At 46.5% G+C, this 12295-nt stretch overlaps 1 protein-coding gene across 1 annotated transcript in view; it reads left to right on the forward strand.

The window, feature by feature from the left end:
• LOC144770018 (putative cation-transporting ATPase 13A4) overlaps positions 1–12295 on the forward strand; it is a 380863-nt gene that overhangs the window by 346787 nt on the left and 21781 nt on the right. Inside the window, exon 26 of the mRNA XM_078654211.1 lies at positions 7957–8045. Coding sequence (XP_078510337.1) covers positions 7957–8045 — 89 coding nt within the window. The remainder of the gene's footprint in view (positions 1–7956; positions 8046–12295) is intronic.

Genomic DNA, 12295 nt, shown 5'->3' on the forward strand with positions numbered 1-12295 from the left:
TTTATCAACAAATAATCTCTGGCCTCCTTCTGTGCTCATATCCTGACCACTATGATCCACGAAAGTCTCCTCGAATCTTGTGAAAAAGTCTGAGACGCTTTCGTCTTTCTTTTGTTTGCACGCGGACAATTTGTCCCAGTTAACGCGCAATGCTGGCATCAGGGTTTTCATTAAATCGATTATTCTACCAGGCAAATTAGCAATTAGGGGTTCTGGTTTGGAACCACCTATTTGTTGACCATCCGCTGCAATTATAGCTGCCCAGTCACCACCTAGGGCAACTGGATGATTCTCTTTACGAATTTTAGCCCAAATTGGTTGCGGTACTACATTACCAAATAGCAGATCTATGTCAGCAAGATTCAATACACAAGCGTCAACCGTTTGAGCCAACTCTTTGTAGTACCCTGCAGGATTTTTACGCGGATCTGGCAAGGCCTGTTTCACTGCTAATACTTCAGCTCGCTTCCATGGAATATGTATCCATACTCTCTGGAATTGTGCCGGAGCGGCTGCAATACCAAGGTTTACATTAGCTTGCACAGCTTCACGCCAAATTGGTGGAACCTCTCTCATTGGGTATTGACGATTTTGTTTCGTACTGCGTTTCCCTAACTCTCTTGGTGAACGAAGGGATGAGTCGGTTCTATAACTTAGAACCAGTTCCATCGCTTCTTTTATATTTTGTCCAACTATCATACCTGCAGCAAACTCTTTCTGAACATTAATTAATTCTTCTAGATTTGATTCAGGGTCATCCTCTTCCAATTCCTCACGTAGAAGGAAACACATTTCATCGAACACATATCGTTGTGTCGGTTCATTCCATTGCATAAATGTATCTAATACATCTTGTACATTATATCTTCCAACTTTCGAAACCCATCTAAGAGCAGTGGAATCTAATATTCCTCTTTCTTCAGTACTGGGAAGCTGACTACGCCTCTGTACAGAGTCAGAGGTAGGAGTCTTAATCAGAGTTTTATAGAAGGGAGATAGAATATTAGAGACAGAATCAGTGATTCTCCGACGAACAGAAAGCGGAGTCATAATTTTAGCAGAGGCAGTAAATAGAGTAGCAGTTGGAACAGATAGATTAGGAACAGTAGGAGTAGCAGGAAAAATAGCTTGTGAACTAGCAGGTGTGAGCGATACAGGTATAGGTAAAGAAGCCGGCAACCCTGGAAGAGGGGTTGTCGAAGGAACATTAATATTGACCACAGGAGGTACAGGAACTTGATTCAGGGGAGCGGGAACACCAGGTTGTCCAGCAACCGGTAATTGAACATTCGGTATAGGTGGAGCCGTAGCACCCTGTGCATACGGTGGGGGTGATCGTAACAAGTAAGACAACAGGGGATCCTTTTCAGGGTCCTCTACTATCTTAGCCGTACTCGATGGTAAAGCAGGATAGCACTTGTCTATCGCTAAATTACGCTCTCTATTGGCCACCTCCATCGCTTTCTCAGACTCGTTGAGTTGCAGCTGCCTAGCAGACTGTTCTAAAGTCAACTCTTGCTCTTTCTGTTCTTTCTTCAACTTTTTAATTTCTCTCTGTTTAGATTCTTTTCGCCAATAACGGAAAGAATCAAACATTGCCGGCCGGGCTTTCTTTTTAAACAACCTTCTTTCTAGATTATCGAGAACTTCAGGTTCAAAACTACCATGTAGTGGCCAACTAAGGACACCATCTTTCTCTGTGAAGCGGATCCATACCTCGTTATAAGAGATAGGGCCCACACCAAATTTGCAATATAGATCATAAAGGGGAGTTCCAATCGGAGGAACCAAACACGAGTCCTCCAACTGGGAATCACTGTTGCAACTAAAACAATACAACATACAATTTTTCCGACTTACCATTTTATAATCCGGAACACAAAACAAACAAGACACAAACAGAAAAGATGCGCACTCGAACCAAGAACTTAGGCCTACCAGAACTGACAAATGTATCCATACCTGAACTGAACAGAATGATTATCGTAACCAGAATAACCAGTGATAATCTTACAGAACTGAACTGAACTGAGGACTAAAAGGATTATCCAAACAGGAGCAACCCTCACAAAATACTTAACTGAGGTACTGAAGACGTCACCAAGGAGAAACCCGTCACGTCTCGCCGTACTAAGGACTGCACCTCGGGTCCAAGACAGGGCGACGGTCAAGGCAACGGACCACTGCAGCCGTCTGAACGGGAACCCTCGTGGAAGAGAACGTCGGGGCCACTTTTGCGATATGCCGGGATCGATGAAGTGGGGCGCCTCCCTCTGAAATCTTCACACGAAGCTCCTCGAACTCTTCAGGCTTTTGGACCGGTACCGAATGACGTCGCCCCACGTTGGGCGCCAATTGGAGTTCTGGACTTTTTGGTTCCGTCCAGAGGTGTCAGGGACAACACCCGAAGACCCCGGAGTTCAACCTGTCTCGGTGCACAAACAAACAGAAACACGGGCTTCTCGATGGTGGCGTCAAAGACCAAAGGTTTATTACTGCAGGGACACAGAAGTCACAGAAACTGCACACGGGCAGTGTCTAGGAGCCTGTTCAATTTGTACAAAGAGGGTTGTTCCTTATATACTAAATATTCTGCTCGGGGCAAATTCTTTACATGTTACCACAGTTCTAAACATTCGTGTCTTAAACAATAAATATTTGGCGTTGCACAGGAATCGTCAACTGTATCTGATGTCAAAACATTACGAATGAGGGGTTCCCACTAGTCCATCATAATCCTATGTCAATTCTTCATTCAAGACCCGGACCGCCTCATCGTAAATTTCGTTACCTCCCCCTAATAAAGGCCCAGAAGGAAAAGAGCAGAGCCAGGTGTGGAAGATAGAAAGACAGGATAAGAGATGTTTGTGGGTCGTAAATGGGCACGGTTACCAGCTTCGGCCGCCTAATCATGATCAGGCCAACGAACACAAGAACCAGTATAGCAGGACTGGCCTCAGGCTGGGGAGGCAGCTCTTGCCGAGTCATGCTGCCACAGCGTTGCTGGCCTAAGGTGCACGTGTCACTCGCAAGGTGAATCGCCGGCTAAAGCCTACGTGTCCTTAAATGAAAAGAGGTCATTGTGTGTCCATTGACTATGTGAGGGCAAGGAATACAAAATGGCTTCCGTGTTCTAAGATGGATACCATGGGTAGAACAGAAATGTGTTTGTAACTGGAGTGCTCTTGCTCGTAGCATAGCGAAAACACCAGGATATACTAAATGGATCATTTGCGGTCCACTGATACCAAAATTATGTATTTACGACAATGTTACAAACACGAGTAAAATCGTCACGGAACCTCACTAGGCAGGAAAAAATAGATTATGTGGGAAAACTCACAATCATGCACGTTTGTGGGTGCTTAACTGTATGGACCCGATTCACAAAGGTAAAACTTAGATCTGAGGTCTAACTGTAGACCTGAAGTCTAACCTCACACCTGAAGTCAAACTTTACACCTGAAGTCTAACTTTACACCTGAGCTCTAAGTTTAGACCTGAAGTCTAACTTTACACCCGAGGTCTAACCTTACACCTGAAGTCTAACTTTACACCTGAGGTCTAACTTTACACCTGAAGTCCAAGTTTAGACCTGAAGTCTAACTTTACACCTCAGGTCTAACTTTACACCTGAAGTCTAACTATACACCTGAGCTCTAAGTTTAGACCTGAGGTCTAACTTTACACCTGAAGTCTAACCTCACACCTGAAGTCTAACTTTACACCTGAAGTCTAACTTTACACATGAGCTCTAAGTTTAGACCTGAAGTCTAACTTTACACCCGCGGTCTAACCTTACACCTGAAGTCTAACTTTACACCTGAAGTCTAGCTTTACACCTGAAGTCTAACTTTACACCTGAGGTCTAACTTTACATCTGAGGTCTAAGTTTAGACCTGAAGTCTAACTTTACACCTGAGGTCTAAGTTTAGACCTGAAGTCTAACTTTACACCTGAGTTCTAAGTTTAGACCTGAAGTCTAAATTTACACCTGAAGTCTAACCTCACACCTGAAGTCTAACTTTACACCTGAAGTCTAACTTTACACTTGAGCTCTAAGTTTAGACCTGAAGTCTAACTTTACACCTGAGGTCTAACTTTACACCTGAAGTCTAAGTTTAGACCTGAAGTCTATCTTTACACCTGAGGTCTAAGTTTAGACCTGAAGTCTAACTTTACACCTGAGGTCTAAGTTTAGACCTGAAGTCTAACTTTACACCTAAGCTCTAAGTTTAGACCTAAAGTCTAACTTTACACTAACCGTGGGCGTAGTAGGCATAGTGGGGCTACGCGAAGCTACCTGAAGTGGGCGAGAAACTACGCACACCCACGCACTTCCCGTAGCCCCACTACGCGCCACCCGCCTCCCTCCCGCCCTCCCTAAAGACTTAAATTACCTTTTAAAAATGTATAAAAACCACTTACCTTGTACGCTGCATCCCCCGGGGCTCCCTCTCGTAATCGCGCCGCCATCTTGGATACTAATGCGCATGCGCGGCCGCCCGCGCATGTGCATTTCTTGTGGGAGGGAGGCGGATGTCTGGCAACTTCGCTACGCCCACGGAGTGGGCGTAGTGTTGCCTGCTACGCCGTGGGCATAGCGAAGTACTTAGCCCAGGGTTACTTTACACCCGAGGTCTAAGTTTAGACCTGAAGTCTGAGAGGCATATTTACGATGGTCCTACGGGCACTTTTGTGATGCTCCGGAGGCGCAGGGTGCACCCATATTTACAAGGCCGTGCAAAGCTACCCTGCGCGGCTTTTCATGGCCTAGTAAATATGGAGTAAGGCGATGCGTTCCATGGGTGCTGCTGTGGGGGTTCCCATGCACCAGCCATGGCTTTTGAATCTGCCCCAGATTTACAACATAGTCTAAATCTGGTACGGTGCCAAAACTAACACCTCCCCAACTTTTAACCTTGAATTTGTAAAGCGCACAGCTACCTCCGAAGTGGTTTCCCGGCGCTGGCAGCCCTCGGGAAGATTAAGTGAGCTATTGCCCAGAGTTGCATGGTGCTGGGCTGACCTGCCACCGGGGATCGGACCGTGAACCCCGTGGTCCGCAGTCAGGCACCTTGGCCGCTGCGCCACACCTCTTCCCAATGCAGGCAAAGCGAGGATAAAGGTATACATTTTCCCTCGTTTTTTCCTCTTTCTAGGTGTGCTGCATTCTGCCTCCTTTTATTGTTTTTGGTCAAGAATGTGTGTTTCTGCAAAAACATAAGCATGCCAACAACACAGACATGCTTCCACCACGGTGCAAAGGTGCATGCGTTGGCGCTAGGCTGCAGTTTCTGCACTGGCAGAAAGAACATGCACTGTCTCTTGTGAATGTGCTACATTTCTGCCCATTTATTGTGGCATAGAGAAGCACAGCTAGAAGCTCGCAGTGCTCCCCTAGGACAAAATATTGTAAGTTTAGATCTGAAGTCTAAGCTTAGGCCTAAACTCTAACTTTAGACCTTGCGGCAGATTTACATCACAACTTTTGCGTCACTTTTCCCACGTTAAAAATGATGCAAAAGTGGCGCAAGGGGCTTGTAAGTCTGCCCCCTAATGTTTTAATTTAGACCTAAAGTCTAACTTTAAACCTAATGTCTAAGTTTAGACCCAAAGTCTACATTGGTCTAAGTTTAGACTTTAGTTCTAAACTGAGGGCCTAATTAGGATACCGGCAGGCGCAGTCCGACCACCGCCATCCTGGTGGTCCCACTGCCCGATTACAATCAGGGCGGTGCGACCGCCACCACAGCCAGAATCTTGATACCACGGCTGTGGTGGCATTGAAAGGGAAAAAAATTTGAAATGTGCTTCATATGTATGAGTTACAACTACACTGTCAACATAAAGATTATGGATTTTATTTTAAGTATGTGTGTGTGCATGTACCTGTGTGTACGTCAGTGGGTATTTTTGTTCTGGAGCATGTGATTGTATGTGTGCTTGTGTTTTTTGGTAGTTTCTATATGTGTGCTTGTGTGTGTGTGTGCGTCTGTGCGTGTATGAGAGTGTAAGCCCATTTGTGTGTGCTTGTGCATGTCTGTGAATGTGATGGTCTTTGCGTGTGCATGTACTTGGATGTTTTAGTACTAGAGCATGTGATTGTATGTGTGCTTGTGTTTTTTGGTAGTTTCTATATGTGTGCTTGTGTGTGTGTGTGCGTCTGTGCGTGTATGAGAGTGTAAGCGCATTTGTGTGTGCTTGTGCATGTCTGTGAATGTGATGGTCTTTGCGTGTGCATGTACTTGGATGTTTTAGTACTAGAGCATGTGATTGTATGTGTGCTTGTGTTTTTTGGTAGTTTCTATATGTGTGCTTGTGTGTGTGTGTGCGTCTGTGCGTGTATGAGAGTGTAAGCGCATTTGTGTGTGCTTGTGCATGTCTGTGAATGTGATGGTCTTTGCGTGTGCATGTACTTGGATGTTTTAGTACTAGAGCATGTGATTTTATGTGTGCTTGTGTTTTTTGGATGTTTCTGTATATGTGCTTGTGTGTGCGTATGTGCGCATATGAGAGTGTGTGCTCACATTTGTGTGGGCTTGTGCATGTCTGTGCGTGTGATGATGTGTACACGCTGGATTTGTTATTCTCTGACGGCCACTGTCCTGGATATTGACTCTAACTGCCAGATGCCTGACTTTAGGATGGCCACCAGTGTACAGTACAGTCCCCTGCCTGACCCCAAGATGACTTCCATAGTGGTCCCCTCCACGTTGTTTTACTTCCCTAGGACAATAATTGGACATTGACCAGACCTTGAACCTATCCCCTAACCTGCCTACACATCAGGACTTGGAACCTGCGGAACTTACCCCAGACTGTGGAGACCTAGCGATTTGGCTGATGCCCGGGGGAGCTACCATATAGCTAAAGAGGAGATGGGGTGTGGATTCCCCCCCCCGCCATCATCTACCCAGCTGGACCATGGGCAGATTTGCCCCCGTCTCTACGTCCTATCTTCCTCCTACCCCTTTACCCTATCCCCTTACCCTTCCTTGCCCTATTCACCTTGTCTCCTATGTTCTTTAAATGCTTTTCTTGATACTTATGTAACTTTTAACTGATGTGAATTGCAACATTATTGTTCCTCAAATAAAGCGCTCTGTTTCCTTCGGGTTTAGCCAGCGCTGTATAATAACTCATTAATTAAATATGTTCCCATTTAGTACTCTTTCTCGCTTTGTCTACCTCCCTAGCTCCTAGCTCCTATCCTCTCTCCCCTGAATCACTCACCCTGCCTGCTAGTCTGCCTGCCCCCTGTCCTTTGAGCACTTTGACTAAGCACTCCTTCTCCCCTCGTAGGGGAAAGATCCAATATTTAAACTCTGGAGTCGCAGCAAACCCGCTGAGAGAGTCCACTGTGCCAAGGGAGCCACTCACAGCTGAGGTATGGTATGGCACCCCTTGCCAAAGCACTCCCTCTCCCCTTTTTGGGGAGGGATCCAGTATGTAGGCCTTGGAGTCTCAGAGTACCCTCTGAGAGAGTCCACTGTGTAAAGGGAGCCTCCCGCAACAGAGATAGAGAAGTGATACCACTTCCCCTGGGATCACAGCTTACTGGACTTTGGACGCTGCTTTGACTCGTCTACCGATTTGTGTCCCCGTCGCCCTGCCGATCCTCCTTCTATGCTGTGCCCTTCACCCTCCCCTTCTACTTACCCAGCGCCTACCCCCCTCCTCTGAATCTTTCCCCTTTCCTGCTTTTCCCCTTACGTATTTGTGCTTATTGTTTATCTCGACCTTACAAGTCACTATGTTGCCATGCTCTAATAACTGTGTAACCTTTGTAACGATGTAACCTGTAACTATGATCTGATGTTCATGTAAAGCGCTCTGATACCTCCAGGTCTAGCCAGCGCTATATAAAACCTTTAAAATAAATAAATAAATAAATAAATAAGTACACTAAAAGCAAATCATAAATGGTAAATTCACATTTTGATTTTGTTCCAGATCTGTTGTGTCTGGCTCTTTGTGCGCAGACTGCAATGATGCTTTTCCTCATGTTTACTAACAATGAATCCATACAGATACGCCTACAGGTAAATATATTTATATTATACGTGAGTAATCGCAAGTCACAAAGGAGAATCATTTGACTTAATAAGACTGGAAATCGTGCTGACACTTCAGTGCCCGCAGACGGACTGATGTCTTTCACTTCATAGGTTTTCTAGGCCTGAACGACTTGGAACTTGTTTATCAACATTTGAGTAGGAGGGTCATCCAGGGGTGTGGTCACTGGGTGGCATTGGCAGGCAAAAAGGTTCACCATCAGAGCTAAAAAAGCCTTTGCTGTTATTTGGGTTTTAAAAACTGATGTATTAAAAGTTTCCAAATACGGCAGATTACTCAGAGCCGGTGCACTTTCCACACATTGCAATGTTCCTGAAATGCTGTGCTAAAGAGATGAAGGTTTTCAGTCTCTGGAGAGGAGTGAATTCAAATCTGCTGCTGGTAGGTGGAGGACAAATAAGAAATCCAGATCCAGTCAAATGTGGAAGTTAGCTCTGGTTTTGTGATCACAGCACAGAAACTAACTTGCAACTTCTTCAAGGATAAATATTAGGGCCCTGATTCACAAAAGTAATCTGAGACAAAATCCTAACTTTAAGACTTTCGGTATTCACAGAAGGCTTTTAGGAGTACTAAAGTTAGGATTTTGTCTCAGTTAATCTTAAATTGTGGTCTTCAGTTAAATTTAAGACATACTTTTGTTTAACTGAGACAGAATCTTTACTTTACAACTAGGATTTTGTCTCAGTAACACTTAAGTTCGTCTAAAGTTTAATTTAAGACCAAAATTTAAGATTCACCGAGACAAAAATCCTAACGTTAGTACTCCTAAATGCCTTTTGTGAATACTGAAAGTCGTAAAGTTAGGATTTTGTCGCAGATTACTTTTGTGAATTGGACCCAAGGATCTGAAGTGATCTTGGGAAGAATGTTGGTAAAATCCATCAAGTGCTCCAGCACCACAGTATGGAATAAAACATGTACACGTGTCTACCAAGCACTGTGGAGTACAAGAGCAGCACGACATGTGAGCATTGGACAGTAAAGATGCATTTTTCTGTGTAGACCCCTAAAAAACTGGAACCTTTTTCGGGTTTGCAGACCCAAGGTAAGGTAAGGGAAAAAGCTGAATTTAGTTCCCAGTTGACCATAGCCTCTGACAAGATGCTGGAACATGGCTTTCAAATACTCACAGTTCTACCTATGAACTTTAATAATAAGAATATTAATTACATGATTGTCAACACATGAACCTCTAGGCCAGAATCCTGCTAGAGCGTTATGCCTCTTTCTTTAATTGGAGTTGTGATAGGGATCAACTTGAAATATGTGCTCTGCCCTGCAGTGTTTGGTCATCCCCTATGCGACTGATAAATTGTTACCAGAACAGACCTTGCCTGACCCGCAACCTTAACTTTATTATTTTTTTAATCAATAAACTTGTTTGAATCCAAGTCAATAAAGAATGAGGGCAATCAATACTTGTGCTAAAACCTTAAAAGGTTTGGAGATGTAGACCTCGGTGTGCAGAGACAGACCTGAACCTCCTGGAATAGTAGTTGAGTGTCCTTTGTAGCTAAACATTTAGGGTCTCAGTTATGAGGAGTTGGTGTAGGCCGCCACAAATCTGCTTGCTGCACTGCCCTACGCCAATGTTAAAGGGCAAGAAGGCACCATATTTAAGAAATACAGTACATTCCTGTCCTTTCCCTCTGCGCTGGTGCACAATTTGCTGTCTAGCGCCAGCGTAGGCCCCTTGCACCACGATGCAAGGGTGCGTTCAATGCAGGCGAGACATGGACGCACCACGATGCAAGGGCGCCTTCAATGCAGGCGAGACATGGACGCACCACGATGCAAGGGCGCCTTCAATGCAGGCGAGACATGGACGCACCACGATGCAAGGGTGCGTTCAATGCAGGCGCGACATGGATGCACCACGATGCAAGGGTGCGTTCAATGCAGGCGAGACATGGACTCACCATGATGCAAGGGCGCCTTCAATGCAGGCGAGACATGGACGCACCATGATGCAAGGGTGCCTTCAATGCAGGCGAGACATGGACGCACCACGATGCAAGGGCGCCTTCAATGCAGGCGAGACATGGACGCACCACGATGCAAGGGTGCGTTCAATGCAGGCGTGACATGGATGCACCACGATGCGAGGGTGGGTTCAATGCAGGCGAGACATGGACGCACCACGATGCAAGGGTGCCTTCAATGCAGGCGCGACATGGACGCACCACGATGCAAAGGTGCGTTCAATGCAGGCGAGACATGGACGCACCACGATGCAAGGGCGCCTTCAATGCAGGCAAGACATGGACGCACCACGATGCAAGGGTGACTTCAATGCAGGCGAGACATGGACGCACCACGATGCAAGGGTGCGTTCAATGCAGGCGCGACATGGACGCACCACGATGCAAGGGTGCGTTCAATGCAGGCGCGACATGGATGCACCACGATGCAAGGGTGCGTTCAATGCAGGCGAGACATGGACGCACCACGATGCAAGGGTGCGTTCAATGCAGGCGCGACATGGATGCACCACGATGCGAGGGTGGGTTCAATGCAGGCGAGACATGGACGCACTACGATGCAAGGGTGCCTTCAATGCAGGCGCGACATAGACGCACCACGATGCAAAGGTGCGTTCAATGCAGGCGCGACATGGACGCACCACGATGCAAGGGCGCCTTCAATGCAGGCGAGACATGGACGCACCACGATGCAAGGGCGCCTTCAATGCAGGCAAGACATGGACGCACCACGATGCAAGGGTGACTTCAATGCAGGCGAGACATGGACGCACCACGATGCAAGGGTGCGTTCAATGCAGGCGCGACATGGACGCACCACGATGCAAGGGTGCGTTCAATGCAGGCGCGACATGGACGCACCACGATGCAAGGGTGCGTTCAATGCAGGCGAGACATGGACGCACCACGATGCAAAGGTGCGTTCAATGCAGGCGCGACATGGACGCACTACGATGCAAGGGTGCGTTCAATGCAGGCGAGACATGGACGCACCACGATGCAAGGGTGCGTTCAATGCAGGCGCGACATGGACGCACCACGATGCAAGGGCGCCTTCAATGCAGGCAAGAGAGGAGCACCTTTCTGTACTAAAACAGTCCTGAGAGGCGTTTTCCTCTTTCAATGTGGGCTGCAGAATGCAGCACTTATGGGAAGAGGAACAAACATGGAGAAATACTAATACATATATTTTTTTTTCCAGAGTTTTATATAGCGAGAACTTGACCCGAACCCAACCGGGTATCAGAGCGCTTTACATAGCACCGGTTACGTTACATGAGGACACACATTCATTTTTGTTTCTCCTCGTTACGCTTACTCTGGCAGGAACGCCTCGTAAAAGTGACGCAGTGAAATCTACAAGATTTCACCGAGTCACTTTTACGTCCATGCTGCGACAAAACCCTGCGCCTGCTTGAAGCAGGAGTAAGGAGTGACGCAGCATGTTAGGCATAGGGCACCCCTGAGCCTTATTTGAGCTGCGTTGAACTTGCAACACAACTCCAACAATGCGCGCCCTTACCCCACAGGATGCGACATGCATCACCCTAACCTTGCGCCACGGTGCCTCCACATTGTAAATGCGACGCATTTGTGGTGGCGCAAGGAGGGAATTGCACGTTGCATCTTTTCTGGCGAATCCCTGCTGATTTGTAGAGATGCGCCAGAACTCGTAAATATGCCCCCCTGAATCTTTATGGGGCAGCCCCTTCACTGTGTCTTTTTGAATTTACTCAAAGAAAAAATTAGTTAATGCCTTAACCGCGGCGGAAAAAACGCCGCAGTGCGGGCGTTCTGAAGAGTGGACGGGGCTCCGTCGGCCGTTGTCCGACGGCAGCACCAGCGAGGTACTGAACGGCCGACGGGAGCACGGAAGGGGTTAAGAGGAGGAATCTAAGGGTCCCATCGGCTATAAACAGAAAAAGTGTTTTTTGGAGAAAAGCAATTACCGACACCCTGGATTGTCCCACTGCATCCTGGTCGATGCACACACTTAAATCCTCGGCTCAAATGGCTGAAGTTGGTGGGACTAACGAGCCTCTAAATGTTGCGAACATTGTTTAAGCAGTTCGATCCAATACAACACATCATTTTGAGTGTATTCAGACTATGAGCTGAAAGACTAAGGTTCAAACAATTTACATACGCAGAACTATGAGATTACATAGTCTACTCAAGAGAGTATGCTGGAATCCAGAACTATGAGATTACATAGTCTACTCTAGAGAGCA

The sequence above is a fragment of the Lissotriton helveticus genome, chromosome 7 (genome assembly GCF_964261635.1).
Source record: "Lissotriton helveticus chromosome 7, aLisHel1.1, whole genome shotgun sequence".
Lineage (NCBI taxonomy): Eukaryota > Metazoa > Chordata > Amphibia > Caudata > Salamandridae > Lissotriton > Lissotriton helveticus.